Raw genomic sequence first — 23573 nt, forward strand, 5'->3', positions numbered from 1 at the left:
CAGAGATTCTAGAGAAATTATCCAGTCTTGCAACTAGTAGTTGGCCATGCCTACATATGAACCCAGTTCTGATTCCAAAACCTTACTTCTTAAACATTATATACTGCCTTTCTATGTGATTTGATATTACTTACAACATGGGTCTGAAAGCATGATATTACTAAAATTACTTGCCTCATCTGTCAACAGAATTTATTCTAGGATAAAGACAGATTCCAAGAAGTCTCATAAACCATCTAGATTTCAGTTATCGCCGAAAAAAACAGAAAGATTCTTTTCCTGATCTCAGTAAGTGCCCACTATTTGCATCCTGAAACCTCACAGGGGCTTATATTTGTCTTCCTGACAGCATCTTTGTCAAGAATTTTTACTGCTATCAAGTGATCCAACCACCCTTTAAGGAAAAAGTCCTACAGCATCACTCCTCTCAAAGCCTGCACAGCCCTGAATGGAAAAGCAAGACTGGCATTGACACTATCCGTGCATCACAGTGTGGTGCTGCTGAATGTGCTGGAGTCCAGCTTCCTAAAAAGACCACCTGTGTTATCGGACCTTGGCCAAGACAGAAAAACTATTGCTGTCGTGAAACGTATTTTCTGGTGCCTTAACTATAACTTTCAACTCATCCCTCTTCCAAATGAAACCAAATCACGAGTTACTTTCATCTCAATGATATACATTATTATTATAATGATGTAAATATATGCCATATACTAGAGGGCACACTTGTCACACAGGCAAGGCCTGAACAACAGGAGGCAGTTTAGAGAAAGGTAACTGCGCTGGTATTCGGGGTGTGGAGGGCAAGGGAGCAGGGTCCTAGCAGAATCCAATAGCCACAAAATCAAACTGAAGGAAGGACAGTAATGTGGTCTGATAAAGAGTATTACAGGGGAGTCTTTAATTTTTTTGTGTCATGGTCTCTTTCAGAATCTAGTGGGAGCCAGTGTTTCCAAAAAAACAAATATAGTTGCTCCTCATTCTTTGTGGATCCTGTATTTGTGGATGTGCCTACTTTCTAAAATTTATTTTTAACCCCCAAATCAGTACCTGCAATGCTTTCATGATCATTCATAGACATACGGAGTGGAGAAAACTTTGATCACCTGATGCATGTGTTTCCAGCTCAGTTTGAACAACGTGATGCTCTGCCTTCCTGTTTTAGCTCTCATGCTATAAGCAAGTATCCTTTTCTGGGTTATTGAAGTGCCAAATGTTCTGCATTTTTGTGCTTTTGGCTAATGATTTCAATGTATAAAATAACCCCCAAGGGGCTCCTCGGTGGCTCAGTGGGTTAAAACCTCTGCCTTCGGCTCAGGTCATGATCCCAGGGTCCTGGGATCGAGTCCCGCATCGGGCTCTCTCCTCGGCAGGGAGCCTGCTTCCCTTCCTTTCTCTGCCTGCCTCTCTGCCTACTTGTAATCTCTCTCTGTCAAGTAAATAAATAAAATCTTTAAAAAAAAAATAAAATAAAATAGCCTCCAAGCATGGTGCTAGAATGCTGTCTTGTCTTTCTAAGTTCAAGAAGGCTATTAAATACCTCTTGGAGAACATATGTGCATCAGATAAGCTTCATTCAGGCATGAGTTATAGTGCTGTTGGCCTTTATTCAATGACACAAATACTGTGATTAAAATATTATTTTCAGAGCTCCTGGGTGGTTTAGTAGGTTAAGCATCCAACTCTTGGTTTTGGCTTAAATCATGATCTCAGGACCCTGCATCAGGCTCCATGCTCAGTGGGGAATCTGTTTGAGATTTTCTCCCTATCCTTCAGCCCCCATCCCACTTGCATTTGGTCTTGCTCTAGTTCTCTCTCCGCTCTCTAAAATAAAGAAACAAATCTTTTAAAAAATAAAATATTATTTTATATAAAAAATACTACATATAATTATCTGCAAGAAATATATATTAAATAATGTGCTTCTAAATAGAAACACACATGAAACAAGATTATATACTAATTGGTTGACAACAATGTTGTGAGCAGAGGCTTTTGGGAACCTAACCACATAAATCCCCTAGGAGCAATGCTTCTGTATTGGCTGATTCAGTGTTCACAGCAACTTGATAGAACATAATTTCATGAAGAATAACAATCAACTGTATTTACAAACTTTACATGTAATAATATCAAGAGGCTATTAGAACCAATGAAACTCTGATGTAAATCTCTCCTAGGGGTCCCTATAACCCATGTTATATAGTCCTAATATCTTGCTACAAACTCACAAGACTGAAAAAGTAATACATGTGTTTATAATAGCAATGTGGGTAAAAACATTATTGTTAACAAAAATGATCTGAGTCCCTATTATGTAGAGCTAAGTTTTTCATTCTCAAAGAAAGTTAAATATCAGTATCTATGTCTGTATCAATTTTGAGACTATTCAACAGTATTCTGTGTGGCTGAAGTTGTTATTTTTTATTAAATAATTCAATGTTCAATGTAAATAAAAATATATGAAAATTCAGAAATGTGATCTACTTATTTTATTATTCTATCACCTTTTAGATATTTGGGTGTTGGTGTTAGTATATACAATGAACATTAACCAGCCAATCCTTGAGATCCTTGTGAAACATTAGCTGGAAGAATTTAATAGTTAAAAATATTTTACAGTGGGGTCACCTGGGTAGCTCAGTGGCTCAGTGGCTTAAGCCTCCACATTTGGCTCAGGTCATGATCTCAGGGTCTTGAGATTGAGACCCGCATCAGGCTCCCTGAGGGAGCCTGCTTCCCCCTCTCTCTTTGCCTGCCTCTCTGCTTACTTGTGATCTCTGTCAAATAAATAAATAAAATATTAAAAAAAAATTTTTACAGTGGGATATTTATTAACCCTTCTAACATTCCGTTTGCACAGACAAGTACACTCCTTATATTTCAGAGAGCAAAGCAGAACGACAGGAAATGGTTTGATTTCTTTCCTCCCTGCTGACTCTATTTGGTCCCTGTTACCCTCCTCTGTAGGTTGGTGACAGCCTCAAGGAAAAGCACTTCATCTCTTCCTAGAAAGACTTTACTTTCAAGTGTCATTGTTCTGTATCTTAAGTGGTCTTTCTGAGAATCACATGAAGGGGTCCAGAATATGCCATGGTGGCATAGGTATTATTTCGAGTTGAACATCTGAGAATCAACAGTTGCAAGAAGAGGCTTTTTCTGAACTCCCCTTATCTGGCTAAAAACAGGGCCTCTCAAAATCATCCAACTGCCATAAATCTCCTCCCTGGCAGTTTCACAACCTGCCATGGAAGACTGACTCCTATCACCAGAGATGAGAAATGAGCACTGGGATTTCCAAGAAATTGCCTAAACAGACACTATCACAAAACTATCATATCTCCCATCTATTCTCCTAAGGGACCATTTGTTTTTCCCAAAAGTCATTTGTTCTCCCACAAGTGCCCCTCTCCCCCATTCATCCCCTATTAAGAGGGTATATAAGCCTCAAATTCTAACTACCCCTTTAAGTAAATTTTTTGAATTCCTGTGTGTATATATAATTAAAATTTGTTTTTTTCTTCTGTTACTCTTTCAGGTTGAGTTTAATTCAGTCTCCAAAGAACTAAAGTTAAAATGGTACAGGAGACATTTTCTTTTGTAACACAGGATTTTAAAGATTCCATGCTGTTGTTTCAAATTTCCTAACCTCTTATTTCCTAAATGCCTTCCATTTCTTAACCAGACTTCCCATGGGCCAGAGAAACTAAAGTCGCCTACTCTAGGCAGGAACACCCCAGGGTCCACATTATTTTGAGTCCAAACCTGCTACTCACTTTGGTTCTCCCAGCACTGAAATGTGGAGGCAAAGATCTTGAGGCTGCTGTTATCCTGGCTCTTGTCTGGGCCAAGTTACCTGAGCAAGAAAGACAAAAAGCTAAACTGAAGGAAAAATTAAGGAACAGAATCATGAGTAATATTTTCCCTTTATGTCCTTGTAGTTTTATTAATTTTCCAAATGATCTTCTCTGAATATGAAAAATTTAGAAGAATTTGAATTTTGAAACTTGAATGACATTAATTATAAATAAATTATAATAATTTATAAATTGTAATTTATAATAGAAATTGTATTTATATTAGTCTTGTAAGCAAAAAATAAATAATAAAAAACTCCCCAATTCACTCAATAAACTAGCAATAGAAGGAAATTGCCACAACATAAAAAGGACATATGTGAAAAGCCGATAGCTAACATATTCAACAGTGAAAGATCAAAAGCATTTTCCTCTAAGATCAGGAACAGGACAAGAATGCTCATTTCCACCACTTCTATTCAACTAGCACTCAAGTTTAAGCAATCAGGCAAGAAAAAGAAATAAAAGACATCCAAATTGTAAAGAAAGAAGTAAAACGATCTCTGCTCATAGAAGACATGATCTTATATATAGAAAACCTAAAGATCCTACCAAAAATCCTGTTAGAACTAATAAATCAATTCAGCAATCTTATAAGATATAAAATCAGCATCAAAAACCAGTTGTATTTCTATGCACTAACAATGAAAATTTGCAAAGAAAATTAAAAAAATCTTATTTACAATGGCATCAAAAAGAATAAAATATTTAGAAATAAACTTAACCAAGGAGGTAAAAGACTTGTACTCTGAAAACATTCCTGGAAGAAATTAAAGAAGACACACAAATAAATAGAAAGACACCTTGTTCTTGGGGAGGAAAAGAATCTTTTTCCTCTACTCATCTTATGTTACCCATCTTTTGTTAATTTCCTAGGGCAAATAGACTGACAGAAGACAGATTAACAAGAGAAAAATAAACAGAGGTTTCTTAATGCATGTATCACACATACACACAGGAGTATTTGGTGATAAGTAACTCAAGCGGTAGTAAGAATTGGGCTCACACAGTATCTTAACAAAATAACAATAAATTTCTAGGTAAGTGACCAAAGATCTTTGAGTTTTTAGGGGCAATAAATTATGGGAAAGTAAATATATGAGGAAGCTAATGGAAAGTAAGGTCAAGTTAGTAAAGTTTTGTTATACAGATTCCTCTGGTGCTGTCTCTGGGCTGATAAAGGTCTATAATTGTCTCTGGTGATTAACTTCTGTCTTTCCTGGTAGAGAGGGGTGGGGGGATATCTCTAAAAATTTATGTCTTGCTTTTATGTAAACAGGGAAGGCAGGGAGCTTTTCTTATATCTACATCTTCTCAATTACCTTCGGCTCAAATAATCTTTATGCCAAGGTGGCACATTTTTTGTGGCATATTTTAAGTGTTCATGGATTAAAACATCTAATATTGTTAAAATGTCCACGATACTCAAAAAGATCTATAGATTTAATGTAATCCCCATCAAAATCTTAATGGCATTTTCACAGAAACATTAATAAAACCCTAAAATTCAGCTTCTAGAACTACAAAAGATCCAAAACTCCAAATGACCTTGAGAAGAAAAAGAAAAGCTGAAAGCTTCATATTTCCTGATTTCAAAATATTTTATAAAGTAACAGTAATCAAAACAGAATGGTACTGGCATAAAGAAAAACATACAGGACAATGGACCAGAATACAGAGCCCAGAAATAAATCTATGTATATATGGTCAAATCATCTTTAAGGTGGATATCAAGATTATACAATGGGGAAAGGGTGGTCTCTTCAACAAATTGTGTTTGGAAAACTCAATATCCAAGTGCAAAAAAAAAAAAAAATAAAACAAAGAAAGAAAGAAAGAAAAGAAACTGCACACCTATCTTACACAAAATTCAATTCCTCCTGGATTAAAGACTTAAATGTAAGACCTGAAGCTATAAAACTCCTAGAGGGGAAAAAAAAAAAGGGCGGGGGAAAGCTTCATAACACTGACCTTAGCAATGATTTCTTGGATAGGATATCAAAAGCACAGGCAATAAAAGCAAAAATACACATGCGGATTTACATCAAATCAAAAGCTTCTGCACAGGAAAGGAAACAATCAAGAGGGAAAAGGCAACCTACAGACCAAATATTTCCAGACCATAGAAGGGGTTAATTTCCCAGATTTATAAGGAACTCCTATAACTCAACAGCAAAAAATAAAATAACATAATCTGATTTAAAAATGGACACAGGAGGGGTACCTGGGTGGCTCAGTTGTTTAAGCATCTAACTCTTGATTTCAGCTCAGATCATGATCTCTGGGCTGTAGGATTGAGCCCTACCTTGGGCTCCACAAACAGCGGGGAGTCTACCTGGGATTCTCTTTCTCCCTCTGCCCCTCCCCCTGTATGTGTGTGCATGCATGCTCTCTCTACAAAATAAATAAATGAAACTTTAAAAAAATATAAAAAGGATAACAAAGTAAAAATGGGCAAAGGACTTGAATAGGCATTTCTCCAAAGAGGATATAAAAATGGCCAACAGCTATATTAAAGATGCCCAGCATCACCAAGAATCATGGAAATGCATATCAAAACCACAATGAGATATCACTTTATACTATTAGGATGCTCATTGTATAAAACAATAACAGTAACAACAGAAAAATAACAAGTATTGGCAAAGATATGGAGAAACTAGAACCTTGGTGCACTCATTGCTAGTAGGAATATAAAGTAGTGCAGCCAATATGGAAAATAGTGTGGAGGTTCTTAAAAAATTAAAAATAGAATACCATGTAATCCAATAAGTCCACCTCTGGGCATTTATCCAAAACAACTGGAAAAAGAATCATGAAGAGGTATGTGCCTCCCATGTTCACTGCAGCATTGTTTACAACAGCCCAGCTGTGAAAACAAATTAAATATTCACCAAAGGATGAGTGGATACAAAAAAAATGTGGTAGATGTGTACAATGGAATATTATTCAGCCTTATAAAAGAAGGATGCCTTGCCATTTGAGACAACACAGACGAACCTGGGACATTATGCTGCAGACAATACTGCATGATTTCTCTTATATGATGTATCTAAAACAGATAAGCTCATAAAAACAGAGAGTAGAATGTTGTTTGCCAGGGCCTGCGAGAGCAGGGAAATGGGGAATTTTTTGCTCAGTGGGTAGAGTTTCAGTAATGCAAGATGAAAAAGTTCTAGAGATCAGCTTTCCAACAATGTGCACATAGTGAATGATACTGTACTATATACTTAAAAATGTGTTAGGAGGGCAGGTCTCATGTTATGTGTTTTTATCACAATAAAAAAAAATTTTCGAACTAGGATACTGTTAAGAATTTGAAAGAGATGGGTAAGCAAGAAAAAAGATGCTGGGAATTTTCCCAAAAAGGAAATTGGGCAATTGAGAACCCCACTGTAAAATTTTAAGACATAGACACTGTTCAGCAGATCTGGAAGAATGGGCCCCCTGGCACACAGGGAGAAAGCCTGCCATGCAGTAGACCAGAAGACACGGAGAGCATGGGCATCAGCCACTGAGTTTTGGGGACTGATGGGTTTTTGCATTTGCCTGGGGTGTGAACACGTTAGCTAATATCTCAGTGCCCTGGTTTCCTTATCTATAACATGAAAACAGTATTACCTCATTCTGACGGTTGTTGTGGGCATTTCATGAGGGTAATTCACGACAAGCATTGTGAATGCAGAGTTTGTTCAAGGTAAGCGCTCACTTCATGTTAGCCAGCACTGATTATTATTAATATTATTATTATCATTACTTGCTGTGAATAGTCCATCCACACAGGTCTCAAAACAGAGAGTAGAAGGCAAGAGAATACTAAGGAATCTTACTAATTTGCTACTATGAGAACTGGTCAGTCTAAAAACTAATGATAAGGCAACCTCTACTTTGAACCTCCATGTCTTGGCCACTCTGATTCCCAATGTTTTTTTTAACCTTTAACGGATCTCAGTGGCCTGTCCAGACACTCTTCTCCCCTCACCACCCACCTACTCTTAATCTCCTCTTCTATCCCTAGCCTCCCAAACTCAGTGCTTGAAGATTTGTTTGCTACTTTACTGACGATGTCATTTGATTCTGTAGCAAAATAAAAAGTTGTCAATGAAAGGAAATGCTGCAATTTGTGCCTATGCAAGACACTTGAGATCTCAAAGTTTTTAGCAAGTCTAGCACAAAGATGTCCAAATGTTTTCTCTGGCGATATCTTCAGAGGCTAAACTGTGATTAATAGCCCAGAAAGAACCCTTTGAAGCAGGATTGGTGACATCAAAGTCATAATCCAGGGGTGGCAGGAGCTTTATAATGAGTGGGAAGCATTTTAACACATTTCAAAGGATTTACAGCATGAATAAACAATAGACCTCAGCAGATGCACTGCACACACCTTGCAGAAGCATAACCTATTAGAAGTTCCCCATTTTAATTTAAATGTAAATACAGTGTTCACATTTGTTTCAAAGCATCTTCCCAGCTTCAGCCCTCGATAGCCTCTTTGGCTAAGGATGCCTCACTGCCCCCAGAGCCCCCGAAACTGTGACTACTGACGTGTGTTGGGAAGAGAAAATGGAAGTCAGAGCCATCTAAAGGAATTTATATCCTATGTGGGAACTGGGTTAAGAAAAAATCTGAAATGGAGCTTACAATGATCCCACACAATCTCTCTGTTTCCAACTTAAAGAGAAAGAGACAAGTGGTCTGAAGACAGAGCTGGAACTTTTAAACGATGGCAATTTCCTGCCTGCTTCAGAGGATTTCTTCTCTTGGAAAGTACCCAGGACCCATGATTTCATCTTCAGTTCCTTCTTAAAAATTGTCCAAAATGATGGCTGTTGTTTAAATAATCACGCACAGAATTCGGCTTCCCTCTGCTGCCCTCTCTGGGTTTACAGAATTTGTTGCAGGGTTCCCGTGGTAACTGCTAGTGGGCATTTGGAAAATTTTCCTGTTTAAATTTTCCCTAAAACAAGGTATAAGCTCATAAGCCAATAAATTACTGCAAAGCAATGCTGAAATATAAAGTCTCACGCCAAATTGCTGCTAAGAAAGAAGCTGCAAATGAAAAAAATCAGTTTCAGTTCATCTATTACCAGAGCAAGTTATCTGAGTAGATCTGAGAACTGAAACCATCGATCCAAAAGTCTGTCTGGATACTGAGAACCTAAACCACACCATACTGTCTACAGGGAAATGACTCTCCACTGGCATGGATTTCTTTTTCCAGTATTCAATACCGGAACTCCCTGCAAGATCTTAGACCATCAACTCTGCAATGGAAAATATCAACAGCGATTTACCCTTTAGGATTCTTTGAATCCCTGGGCTCAAAAATCCTCACCTTGTTCTCCCCATCAATCGCAGACTTTTGTTTTGTGATCCTTACCCAACCCTTATCAAGCCCCCTCGCTTTGAAAGACCCACCTTAAAAAAGAATGTCCTGGGGTGCCTGGGTGGCTCAGTGGGTTAAGCCTTTGCCTTCAGCTCAGGTCATGATTGCTCAGCAGGGAGCCTGCTCCCCCCCCCCCTGCCTGCCTCTCTGCCTACTTGTGATCTCTGTCTGTCAAATAAATAAATAAAGTCTAAAAAAAAAAAAAAAAAAAGAATGTTCTGATCCTGCTTTTCCTTCTCCAGGACACTGCCAAAACTTTGAGAGGTGGAGGTCTCCATTATTGTGTTAAGTAATGAAGTCCACTTTGTCTTATCAACAGGTTGTGTGGATGATGTTTACAAAGCCAATGTGGGACAGACCAGGGCTGGTGTGATGCCTGCTGTGCTCGCAGTGTTCTAATTCCAGCCATAACACCGCAGCTCATAAAAATGCACGGAGTCAAATTCAGTAGTTGTATAAAACACACCATAGTATTTTATATGCAAAAAAGCTTGTTTTTATATACCTACCGATCCTAAAAATAATAAGGATTTGTTTTAGATTTGATACACTGAGATAACTTAAAACAGCTACAAAAAAAAAAAAAAAAAAAAAAAAAGAAACAGTTGGAGGAGGCCAAAAGAAAAAGGGTGTTGTTAGATTTTGTTCTGCAAGTTTTTCACTTTCTCCCCTGGCATTCATCTATGGCTTTGAGAGTGAATATCAATAAATGGGCAGTGGGGAGGTGGGTAATTAATCTCTCAAGCAAAGAACATTGATAATATATCGAATAGGCTGTAGTTTTGTGGAGGGAAGGCAACAAGAGTAAATAAAACACCAGCCTGTCCTCCCAGCTCTTTTATAGAAGAAAGATACACACATAACAAATTCACTCTCTTTTCTGAGTGCACAGCCTTTAACATGCACATGGGTAATTCAAAGCCCAAAGAAACCCCTCTCTCATTCCTGTATTGACTTTTAATTGGCAGTTGTCTGGCATCTTAGGAAGTTCTGCATAATTAACACCTCTGGACTATCTGCTTAGAAGGAAGCCAAACCAATGTTTTTGCTGCTTTTTAAAGAATTATTTTTATTAACATACAATGTATTATTTGCCCCAGGGGTACAGGTCTTTGAATCATCAGGCTTACACACTCCATAGCATTCACCATAGCAGACACCCTCCCCAATGTCTATCACCCAAACACCCTCTCCACATCCCCCCCACCCCTAGCAACACTCAGTTTGTTTTGTGAGATGGCTTTTTTTTCTTTTTCATTTAGAATGTGAACTATAGCTTTAAAGATTGGTGACCCAGCGATTTCAAAATTTTGTAGAGCTGAGGAAAAATAGCAACTCCTTCTTTCCTCCTTTAAGCTTTAAAACTCATGAAGAGGGTATCAGCCCACCAAACAACTGTACTGGATCATCAGAATTCAAGGAGACAACAGGCTTCCCTTTCCTAATTTGGTCAATAGTGGAGCAGAGGCCCTCTATTTTCTGCATTTTATTGCCACATTGGCAGAAGCTGTTAGTTCAGTCCATCCTCATGATAAGAATCTCCCCACTAGTAGAGCCATATAAAGAAAAAAAAAAAAAAGCTCAGGGTGCCTGGGTGGCTCAGTCGGTTAAGTGCCTGCCTTTGGCTCAGGTCATGATCCCAGGGTCCTGGGATGGAGCCCCATATCAGTCTCCCTGCTCCGCGGGAAGCCTACTTCTCCCTCTCCACTCCCCCTGCTTGTGTTCCCTCTCTCTCTGTGTCTCTGTCAAATAAATAAATAAAGTCTTTAAAAAGAAGAAAAAGCTCTTCATATTTCCTGCCTTCTCCATGTTTTCTGATGCAGTTTGCTTGTAAATGATATGACATGTGTTCACAAAAGTACTAGAGCCTAGACTGTTGATATCTATCAAAGAAGACCTAATCCATCCAGGGGGAAAAAAAAATGAAATTCACATACACCTCTCTGCCAGAACCGACGCATCGCTGACATGTGACATTTATTCCAGCTTCAGAGCAACATCCCTATGCAGCAGAACAGGTTTGAGTCCAACCAGTGCTGGTACTGGACAAACTGTAATTTAGGCAAAGGATGTATTCAAGTTCCACACATTCCTTTTCACACCCCCATTTCCACTTCTGGAGGCCCACATGGCTTTAAGGCTGCATCTCCTCCCTACTCCAGCAGCTAGATCCCCTACTCCTTGTCCCACTCCTGAACTTGACCAGGCAGTATAGACTTCCTCCATCAAACCTCATGTTCCAAATCTTCAGGTTACTATTCTCCTCTGACAATTAATGCAGATCTCCTTTGTTCATGGATAGAGAATGGTATTACTTCACTCAGGTGAGATGTTTGCAGGATATGGAAAGCCTTCTTAGGAACAAAACATTCTCAGAATGATTCTGTTGATGAAAATGTTAGGGACCTATAGACTATCCAGTCTCTGGTCAAGAGGGTAGTTTGGAAGTAAAGGCACTTTCAGTTAACGGTGCTCAAGTTACTTATGCTTTGAAATAAAATAGTAAGGGCCCTCTGTGGTTCATCTAAAGATGAGCAGAACACAGTTCTTCATCTCAAGGAGAGGCTAGCCCAGAGAAGCTGCGGGGGAAAAGGGAAAAGACAGACTTATAAACAATTCATTGCAATTTGAGCAGAAAGTGTTACAATAAACCTGAATGAAGTGACATGAGAGGATGGAAGACTACGTTTTCTTGTGAGAATGAGAAAAAAAGCTGAAAAGTAGGCAATAAATGAGCTAGATCTTGCGGACTAACAGTAGTTTGACAGAAAAGGGATAGGATTCTACCTGGAAGATGCGGGCACTTAGTGAGAAGAGAGGTCTTTAAAAATTCCAGAGACTGAAGCATCTGGCTGGCTCAGTCAGAAGAGCATGTGACTCTTGATCTTGGGGTCATGAGTTCAAGCCCGATGTGGGGTATAGAGATTACTTAAATAAATAAAAACTAAAGATAAATAAGTTTATTAATAAAAATTACAGAAACTTTCAGAGACCCTATTCATCAAACTCCCAAGGGGCTCCTCACTTTTATATTAGACATATAATAATAGCAAAAAATATTTTTTTCCCTTATAAGCATAAACACAAGTTACCCCTCCTACCAATGAAAACTATGAAGGCAAGTTCTGGGGGAAGAAAACATGGAAAAGGAAAGCTCTCTTAAGGTTTCATAAGTTACTGAGACCATGGACAAAATCTTTGCTATTTTGCTCTTCCAGACCTTCAGGTACTCCCCAACCATTTGTATGGCCAAAGTTGGATGGTTTGTATGTAAACCAGCAGGGGACTCATATCAGTTAGTTGATACAAGCAATAATGAGGCCAAAGTCTTCAGTAAAATCTCAATGTGGATCCAGTAGATGCAGAGAAAAGTGACGTTCCATATCTAAGACTAGAATCCTAAGTAAAATACCCAGGCAGGAGAGAATAAACTGATCACTGTAGATTTTTAAATCCCCTTTAGAAGTTCTGCTCAATACAACTTATCTATTGATGATGAGTCTGTTGCATGATTTCTTTGTGTGAAGCACAATACTTGGGGTTCCTTGTGTTTTCAGTGAAGACAGAGAAAGCCAAAGAGGGCTTCGGGAAATAAGATGCTGTTAACTCCCATTGTGCAGGATAACAACTGGGTACTTGAAACTATAAATGTTCCTTTGGTTCTTCCTCTTCAGCATGGAAGCAATGAAAAGGACTCTAGATACAGTTGAGAGTGAGAAATCCTTATTTTTATTCCAAGCATGCCATTGACTTTGTATCACTGTACTCTCTGTGACTCACTTTTATTATATGTCAAATGAGGAGTCCAAGTATATTAGTGGTCTTCTACTTGTATGCCCTAGCATTCTGCCACAGCACCCACAAAGCAAATCCTTTGTGGCTATGCAGCTTTTAGATCAATACCGGGCAATGTGGTGTTAAGAGGGGTAGAACCTTTTTGAGGGGGAACTAGAAGAACTGCATAATGTCAGCCTGGTACCAGAAAGAGATTATGTGACATCTGTGGCCAGGATATATGAGAAAGTTACCTGGGCTATAAATCAGTGAGCTGGTCAGGGCAATAAACAACATTGTTCAAAAAGCAACATCAGAGAAAATTGTTTATAAATTATAGATCTGATAAAAGGCTGTTACCCAAAATATACTAAAAATTATTAAAATTCACTAAGAAAGCAACCCAGCTGAAAAATGAACTAAAGATTTTTTTTTCTTTAAACTTTATTTATTTATTTTTTTAAGTGATCTCTATGCCCAAGGTAGGGCTTGAACTCACAACCCTGAGATCAAGAGTCACATGCTTTTCTGACTAAGCCAGCCAGGCACCCCAAAATGGACCAAAGATCTTAAAAAGAAGGAGGAGAAGAAGAAGAAGAAGATGGCTATACCATTTTGCATCCAACTGGCAATGAATGAGCATTCCTGTTGCTCTAAATCCTTGCCAGCCTTTGATATTATCAGTTGTTCTTGATTTTGGCTATTCTCATAGGCGTGAAGTGGCATCTCGTTGTTATTTTAATTTGCATTTCCCTTTTGACATGTAATGTGGAGCATCTTTATGTATACTTATTTGTCATCTGTATATCTTCTATTGGTGAAGTTTCTTTTCTTTTCTTTTTTTTTTTTAAGTAGGCTCCATGCTCAGTGTGGAGCTTGAACTCAAAACCCTGAGATCAAGACCTGAGCTGAAACCAAGAGTTGGACACTTAACCATCTGAACCACCCAGATGCCCCAGTACAGCCATTTTTGGAAGAGAGTTTAGAAGTTTCTTACAAAACTAAACATACTCTTAGCACGTGATCCAGCAGTCCCACTCCTCAATATTTACCCAAAGGATTGAAAACTAATGTCCACACAAACTCCTGTTGCCAAAAATTGGAAACAATCAAGATGTATTTCAGGAGGTGAACAGATAAATTAACTAAGGTACATCCAGACAACAGAATATTATTCAGTACTAAAAAGAAGTGGAACTATCAAGTCATGAAAAACCTTGGAAGAGCCTTAAATGCACATTACGAAGTGAAATAAGCCAATCTGAAAAGGCTACATATTGTGTGATTCCAACTACATGACACTCTGGAAAAGGCAACACTATGGGGATAATAAAAAGATCAGGAGATGGGGGAAGGGATCAATAGGAGAGCATAGAGGACTTTGATGGCAGTGAAAATAGTCTGTATGATACCATGATGATGGATACATGTTATTATACATTTGTCTAAACCCACAGAATGTACAACATCAAGTGAGAACCCTAAAGTAAACTATGGACTTTGGGTAATAATGATGTGTCATTATAAGTTCACCCATTGTAATAAAGGTATGGCTCTTGTGGAAGACACTGATAATGAAGGCAGCTATGCATGTGTGGGCATGGGTTATATGGGAATTCTCTGTTCCTTCCCTTCAATATCACTATGAACTAAAACTGCTCTTAAAAAGTAAAGTTTTTTTTTGTTTTTTTATTTAAAAAAACAAACAACATCATAATGACCAACAAGCAAATGAGTAAGAGTAGGAATTGTGGATGCAAATTATAGTAAAAGAGATCAAATAATGTTGGGCTTCCATTCAGCTCTGAAATTCTACCTACAGTTGTAAAATCTTAAAAGAATCCTGAGGTGGGGGAAATAAGAAAGAACAAGATAAAAAAGACACAAATAAAATCTGCACAATGTATTATTGTTTCTTGGCAGTTTGGTAGGCAACAGAAGGAAGAGGGGGTGGTGATGATAGCATTGCTTAGATAAATGGAGGAAGCATAAATGATATTTATTGAGACTTGGGTATATAATTTGTCAATGCTCTCTTCACAGCTGATCACCCTGAGCAACAGCAATGGTTCTGATTCTGTGATCTCTTTAGTTCTTCCTCCTTTACTTTGCTATTATGGCTACAGTGATCTTATTCAGATCCCCAATTTTTATATCACTCTTCTTAGCACATGAGAGAGGAGACAGAAGTTTAGGTTCTTCTCCACAATGTATTTAAGATTATTTAAGATTAAGGAATTCAACGTGCTTACCTTTAACATCTTCATAATATACAGTCTTTCTAGTTAAAAAAAAAAAAATCCTCCTTCTTTTAGATTCGACATTAGGAAATACTCACCATTTTGAAGAACTGGTACTAATATGAATGCAACCATCACTTACATAAATCTTTTTTCCATTGAGTCTCTGCAAGCATCTGAGGTTAACTTTCAATCTGTAGTTACCCAAGTCTGTTTTTCACATTTACCAGTTATTTTGCTTTACTCCAAAGAATGACTATTCCATATCACCCAGCTCCTTTTTTAAAGGACCTAGTCTGAACATCCAGGTGCACATCTTTGAGAAAAACTACAGAGTCCAGAAGATAAGGAAAAGCATACAGGGAAAGGCCACATTCTGCAGGCAACAAAACTTACAACACACCTAAGCGGCCAGCATTACTCATATCTAAGCTACACTGCCATGTGTTTTCTGAACATCCACACTCCACATTTCTCTCTTATATGTAGGATTTTTATTTTGTTGTTGTTATTGTTACCAACTCATAAAATGACAGTGCCCAGAAAATTCTACTGAACCGCATATGCATCATGGTGGTGAAAGATAAAATTAATCTATTTTTATTTCTTAAGTACAGGCATAGCCTTTTTGAGACCCTGACCTTATGATATAGCATAAAAAATAACAATTTTATTTCAAAAACTTTGTAAATTCAAGTTTTATCCTACATACTAGAGATGCTATAATTACTGTTTTTAAAAGAACAGAATCGATTAAGAATAAAGGTCAGCAAAAAAAAGATTCTTTCTCTAATGAAGTAACCCTACAAGTATCATAATCTGTGCTAATTCTAGAGGCTGCAGCTAGTCAGTGTACTTGTGTCTGAGTCTTTTCAAGTCAAAATAAATATTCTACCTTATGTGAGTATTTTTGTTTAGGAATGATTCTTTATAGAGATTATAAGCCCTTGGAAGCCAGACACCAAGTATTTCTATTCTCAATGAAGGTTTAAATGTTTCTAGAGAATGTCTCATCAAAAAGTATTCCTTTTGCACCTGCTAAAGATTGGCAAAGTGTCTTACACATAGTAGACACTAAAGAAAAACTATATAGGTGATTTCTACCCTTGCCTTCTGGAGATGGATCTGATCTACTACCTCCCGTCAAACTGCAGCATCATCGATTCTTCCTTCACTCATCCAAGAATGCCATGGCTCATTATCCTAAGGAGATAAGCAATTGACTGTGAACCATTTTGCAGAGTTATGTAGCACCACAGATGAGTAATGAATCTGAATGAAACAGATTTATGGTTTAAATGTTTCTAGAGAATGTCTCACCAAAGCTAAAAGTGTTCCTTGATTTTACACTGAAAGCTACCCATGAATCTAATTAACACTGCATCTCTCATTGGAGTCTACGCTCCATGAGGGAGGACACTAGGTGTATTTTATTTACCACTCTATACCTAGTGGTCTATTTAGCAGAGAGTAAGCATTCAAATGCACGTGAATTAGAGTGAATAAATTGTGCATTAAATTTTTATTTAACATTACCTCTAACACTCTCTAAGAGCAGCCCCTAGAGTTCATCTCACTTCCCTCCAAGTATCCTGACCTTTTTGCTGGTCTTTGTCCATGCCATGCTCCTTTCATATTTCAGACCTTTGCTCATTTTCTTATTTGAGGTCTTATGGCAGAGGTGAAGTAAAGACTTTGAGTTCTGGGGTCAAACTACCTGGAGTTTGTCTCAGTTCTGCCCCTTACTGGTTAGGCATGCTTGAATGGGTTACTTACTTTCTTTGTATCTGGGTTTTATCATCCAGAGGGCTGGACAAATGTTTATTGAGCTCTGGGAACAAAGTGTTCTTATTAAATTTATAGTTAACAGAGTTTCAGTGGTGAGCAGAGATGCAGATGTTGCTGGTATAGGGGATTTGATTAGAGCCACATGGAATTCCTAGAAATCCTAGTGGGCAAGGAGTTTTAGTTAAAGCCATATAACTTGACTCAGTGACAATCTCTTCAGCATACCCTTTGAGATTTAAAAAAAATATTAATTAGGGATTCTGGTTAATCACTGTTTTATAAACTATCCAATTTTCTATGGCCCAGAGCCTCATTAAATGTTGGGTTGTTTGACTAGAAAAGAAAGCAAACAAACTGAGGATTTAAGAGTTAAGATTAAGGGTTTATTTTCTTCTGTTTATTTTCTTAAGCTATTATTTTTAAAACACAGAAATCACAAACTCTCAACAGAAAGAAATATAGACCACAGTACTATGTAATAACATCCTTCTTTTTAAAAAAATGCATCAGAGATAAGGAAACAAATGTAGAAATCCACTTATCTGGCCCTATATTTGTCACTTAGCCACAGATTAGAAAAGAGTTAACAATTCTTTATTTTTTTTTATTAAGATTTTCATTTATTTATTTGAAAGACAGAGATCACAAGCAGGCAGAGAAGCAGGCAGAGAGAGAGAGGAGGAAGCAGGCTCCCCGCTGAACAGAGAGCCCAACGCAGGGCTTGATCCCAAGACCCCGGGACCATGACCTGAGCCAAAGGTAGAGGCCCCAACCCACTGAGCCACCCAGGTGCCCCAAGAGTTAACAATTCTTAAATACTAACATTCCCTGAATGTTTACAGGACAGTAGCTACTGTGCTAAGTGTATGAAATGAACTATTTAATGTGACAATTTTGTCACATTAATACCTCCAATCTATAAGGAAAGGAAACTGAGGCAGAGAGTATTCAAGTTTCTTGCCTGGAGTTGAATATCAGCAGTGCAGAGCACTGAGCAGGAACACTTAAGAAAGCCCATCATCTGAGATGGCCTAACTGAAGATTTTGCAGTAGTTACAGGGTTTTTGATTGTATCCAAGGCAGACCACCGAGTAATTGATGGGACTGCTGCCTGACCAAACTGATTGAACCCAACTGATTTTAGATGATGTCTGGATTTTTTTGGTCATTTACACACCAAACCAGGTCAACCTCCAGTGATCCCAATGATTACTAAGCAATCACCTTTGCTGTGGCTAAGCCAAACCTAATCATCTGGGAAACGGCTGATTCAGTTTTTGGGTAACCTGAACTACCCTTATGAAACACAAAGAATGGAGCGACTTTGCTAAGTACAAACCTTAAATCTTAGCAGTCTTCTCTCCCACTTCCAAATCCCAAGTTCAGTTCAGTGACATTTTATTTGGTTTACTGATGTCTCACATGTGCAAACCAGTAAAGTTCACAATTGTTACTCCATACAGCTGTGGTTTACAGTTTTTCTTAGCACACGAGCTGGCACCACAGCCAAATGATTAACTTTTATATGCTTCTAACATATGGACCAGACTGTCAGAAGCTAGCCTTGTATTCTAAAGAGAAAAATACAGTTTCTATTGATATGACCCAAATTCCTGGGGAAAAAGTGTTAAATTGTGATCTATCTCTAAGTAGAGAGATTATAATTATAATTATAATGGCTTTGTTTCTAATTCATTTGATTCGAAGTGCCTGGAGTAATCTTTTAGTAAGAGAAGTGAGGAGGAGGGTTAAAATGACCTGAAAGCCCCATTATAAAGAGATATTATAGTAGGATAAATTAATAAACTGTAAATGGCCTTGAGACTTTTTCTCCAATATGAGCTATGAAATAAAACCAAAGAACCTTTCATCTTAAATATGAACATATTTCTTTTCTATGAATGAGAAGGATGCTGGTTGAGAGCAGCAGAACCTACTTTTCTTGCATTTTTGAACCTTTGAAAAAAATCACAGCTGCCACATTTGTTATACTTGACAGGATCATTAAAGAAATAAAACAGAAAGTCTCTAAATTGAACTGCCACTTTAAAGTAAAATGTACATTCACTGTCACATTTAGGAGCTATGAAAGAACTATTAAAATGTGTTGAGGAAAGATAGTAGATCTGATTCACAATAGATACTAATGTTCCCAATATTAGAGCCACTATCGCAACTCATTATTGAGCTCAGTTTTTCCTTCTTAAGAACATAGCATCAACAGGATCCCTAGAGCCAAGAAAGCACAAGAAACTTTTGGGAATGGAGTTAAAACCCACACAACAAGGTTGCCCTGGAAAAGGAAGTCAGGGAGAAAATGTTCTGATCAGCATCGCCTCAGCAGGTCCCACTTGACTCCTGACCCTCAAGATGCTTTCTAGAAAAAGCGGTTTCTTGGTTTTGGAAGCCCTGTGCATGAGAAACATCTCTTGGCATTTCTGCAATAAAGATATATATTGGATTTTCACAATCAGTATTTCCCATACTTTCTGACCAGGAAATCTCTTATTCACCTCACACCTCTTTATATCCCACAAACCCAGTACTTCATGAAACACATTTTGGGAAACACTGCTCTCACTACTGATAATATGGGAATATTTCTATCTTTGCCAACAGAGTCAAGAGAAATTTTTAAAAGCTTGTGCTAGAACTTGGCAAATCCAGAAGACCGATTTTTCTCATACTCAGGAAAATAGTCTAACGTCCAATCTGGACACAATAAAATATTGTTTTATGAAGAAACAAGACTTCATTTTCCTTGGGAGGACCAGCAAGAAGAGCTCTTTGTCATCTCTGCACTTCTCTTTGAAAGCAAGAACAAGGAGGCACTTCTGTGGCCAGGACAGCGATCCTTTAGAGCAACAGCTACTCAATATGGCAGCTCCGGAGCACGTGGAATGTGGCCAGTCCAAAGTAAGATGTGCCATAAGCATAAAATACATACCAGATGTAGAAAACTTAGTACAACAAAAAAAGTAAAACATCACATTAGTAAGAATTATACTGATCATATGTTGGATGATATTATTTTGGATACACTGATACATTATTAAAATTACTTCACCTCCACCTGTGCTCTAGACTGAATGTTTATGTCCCTCTCCATTTTTATGTTGAATCCTAACCTCCACTGTGATGAGAGAGCCATGCACCCCCCAGCCCCCAGGGAGACGGAGTTTCTGAGCAGGGAGGTGGGGCCTTTGAGAGGTGATCAGGGGCTTCATGAAGGCAGGAATGGATTAGTGCCCTTCCAAGAGAGGCCCCAGAGAGCTCCCTTGACCCTTCTACCATATGAGGACATAGGAGAAAGGCTCTGTGCATCAGGAAATGGGCTCTCATCAGACACTAAACATGCTGGTACCTTGAGATTGGATTTTCCAGCCACCGGAACTCTTAGAAAGTTTCCTGTTGTTTATAAATCACCCAGTTGGGTATTTTGGTATGGCAGCCTGAACAGACTAAGACACTGCTTTTTTAAAATGTGATAATAGAACATTTTACATTACATTGGACAGTGTGGTTCTACAGACCAACACGCAGAAGAGGGCCTAGTGAGCGCTTTCAAACTCCAGACCGAAGGTCTGGGCTAGAGATTATTAGAGGTTTGTCTGTTGGACCTTAAGGTTCCATCTAATCAGGTGACGCTCTTCACACAAACCCCTCAATGTGCAGATGGGAAGCTGGAATGTGCAGATGGGAAGCAGAGAATTAAATCTGAGGGGTACAAAGGAGCAATCTCTATCTCAGTCACCTGATTTACAGTCCAGGGCTCCTCACTCTACCATGGCTAATGGGGTAGAAGAAACGGAAGGTGGACTTTTAAAAAAGAAACACTTAAGCTGCTTACACTTAAACACAAGGAAAACAGCTCCTGGAGAATGCAAACTCAAAACCTAAAAGCATTCAGGGATAGGAGAAAAAAAACTAGAATTACAAGAGATGCTTTCTGCCCACTACCACTGCCCTACACATGCATTTTTGTCTTCAACAAGGCCTTTGGCTGAAAACCACTGACAAAGGGGAAGGTGAGAAGGTGTGAAGTTTCTCCCAGGGCTGTCTAACTGTTGCCAGGACACTCTGCCTCCTCCTCCAGCCCGTCAAAGGGCAGAGGAGGATGCTGCCCTCGTGGAACCTCACAGAAGCAACAGAGATTGCAGCAGTAAGGTAAGGGAAGCAACAGAGATTGCAGCAGTAAGGTAAGGGAAGCAACAGAGATTGCAGAAGTAAGGTAAGGTATGGCCACATTTCTGAGCAAGTGCATGGATCTCACGCTTCCTAGCACAATCTGTCTGTTAATCCTGTGTGTGCTGTTTGCTTCTGTTTGCTTCTGGGACAGCTCCCTCCATCACCCTCCAGACGAAGGGGGCTAGCAATCCACTGCAGATGCCAAATGTAACTGCAATTTCACCTGCACTTCCGTGGTCCCTGAGTCCAAACAGGGCTCCACACCTGTTCCAGATTCAGATTAGACAATTCTAAGTGGAGTTCTTCTTTGAATTTCACAACTTGTGAACACAGATGTCTGATGATGGGCTTCCAACTGATGCCATAAATCACAGGATGGTCCAATATTTCTGACAGCTTCTAGGGCTTTCAGGACCACCAGGAAACTCTGGTCCTAAATGGCACTGCCTAGCCAGAACAGACAGAGTCCACTGAGCACCTCCTACGGGCCAGGGCCTTCGCTGGGAGTTGGAAAGAGGAGCTGACTAAACGGACAATATCCTATCCTTGTGGAATTTACATTCTAGTGGTGCAAGGAATTGGACACAACCCAAAACTTCCTGGAGGAGGTGAGGCTAGGGCTGAGTTCTGGAGATTAAAAAAAAAAAAAAAAATATTCAGAGGCAGGAGAGGGGGAAGGATGGAAGGTGTGATGGTGAGATGATGAGCACTGGGGGTAGGGGACAGGTGCAACTCCAGAAAGCAGAACACAGGTGGGCAACAGCGTGGAGCTGTGAAATACTGTGAACCATCCCAACTACATGGTCTCTATATACATAAAACAGAAGACACACTCTCTGTTCTCATGGGACTGGCTGTCTTCTCAGATAGACAAGATGGTTACAGAACTGCAGAGCTGGGTAGACCAAGCACTGAACTGCAATTCTGATGACAGATGGTTGGGAGATGAAGAGCCCATGTAATTAACATTTGCTGTTTCTGTTCTTCATGAGTGACTTGCCCTATTCAATGACACTTGCCCTATTCCTGAGACAAAACTCTGACTCTGACCCGCTCTAGGCTGGTGCTGGGAGGAATCCACAGTGAGTGATGAAAACTGCCAGCCTCCTAAGGTCACATGTACAGGAAGCTTTGTGGTTCTCTGCTGTGCCTGGAGCATGAAATCAGCATACAGAGGCATCTCAGTTCACTGGGGATAAACAAGAAACATATCTGCCTTTTCCTGTTATTTCCCTCACCCACGCTGACCTGCCTTTCTGTGAGGATGGCAGTTCCCTTAACCATATTTCTGCCCCAGGTCATAGATTTTCAGATGTTTTCTGTTATTAGAGATTACTTTTGGTTTTAAAGATTCATTCTTATTTGTTTATAACTTTTGCCATCATACCAATTCAAAGCTCTTTTTCCCATTCTCCCTTTCCCTCCAGACTGGATTGATGGTCTTCATGGCTTGGGGAATGTTCTCTCTTCTCCAGAGTATCTAGTCTGGAGAAGTCTTCACCTCCACCTGTGCTCTAGGCTGAATGTTATGTGAAAGGAAAAGGGAGAGAACAGAGCTCTCCTTCCCTGACTGGGTGAGGCTACAAACACTCTCTGGCAGGTCACAGCTGTCCTTTGGGGAAAGGTGGTAGCCCCAACGTGTCCCACAGGGAAAGAGCTCGTATCTAACAGCTCCCTCAGCTCCTAGTGATCTGTTACATGTTGCATCATATCCCCTCACCCAAATTCATAAGTTCAAGACCTAACCCCCAGTCCCTCGGAATATGACTGCATTTGGAGATAGGGCCTCTAAAAATGTGATTAAGGTAAAATCGGTAAGCCCTAATCCAATCTGACTGGTGTCCTGGTAAAAAGAGGAGACTGGGACACATCATATACACACAGACCAAAGGTGACCATGTGAGGGTACTGAAAAGGCACCCATCTGCAAGCCAAGGAGAGAGGTATCAGAAGAAATCAAACCTGCCAACACTTTAATCTTGGAATTCTAAACTCCAGAACTCTGAGACAATAAATTTCTGTTGTTCAAGGTCACTTTTTATTTGTGTTGCCTTGTTATGGCAGCCCTTGTAAATTAATATATAGCCTTAAAGTGGGAGTCAAGATTTGGGTTTTAGCTTTAGTTTCTACCTTGCAGGAGTTACCAAGTTATTTAACACACATTTATTGAGGACTAACTATGCACTGCTCTGAGCCCTGGGTATACCATGGTTTTAAAAAAAAAAAAAAAAAAAAAAAAAAGGTTGATAAGGTCTCTGTTCTCAAAGAGTTCACAGTGTGGCATAGGGGATGGGGGAAGGAGGTGATATATAGACAGAGAAGATAATGTTAGATCCCAAT

General features: G+C 39.0%; 1 protein-coding gene across 1 annotated transcript in view; it reads right to left on the reverse strand.

Annotated features, from left to right (window-relative positions):
* The window catches only part of MYO3B (myosin IIIB), a 201112-nt gene that overhangs the window by 163962 nt on the left and 13577 nt on the right, over positions 1-23573 (reverse strand). The window contains exon 5 of the mRNA XM_082689208.1: positions 3777-3856. Within this exon, the coding sequence (XP_082545334.1) occupies positions 3777-3856 (80 nt within the window). The remainder of the gene's footprint in view (positions 1-3776; positions 3857-23573) is intronic.

The sequence above is a fragment of the Mustela nivalis genome (assembly GCF_964662115.1).
Source record: "Mustela nivalis genome assembly, chromosome: 11".
NCBI lineage: Eukaryota > Metazoa > Chordata > Mammalia > Carnivora > Mustelidae > Mustela > Mustela nivalis.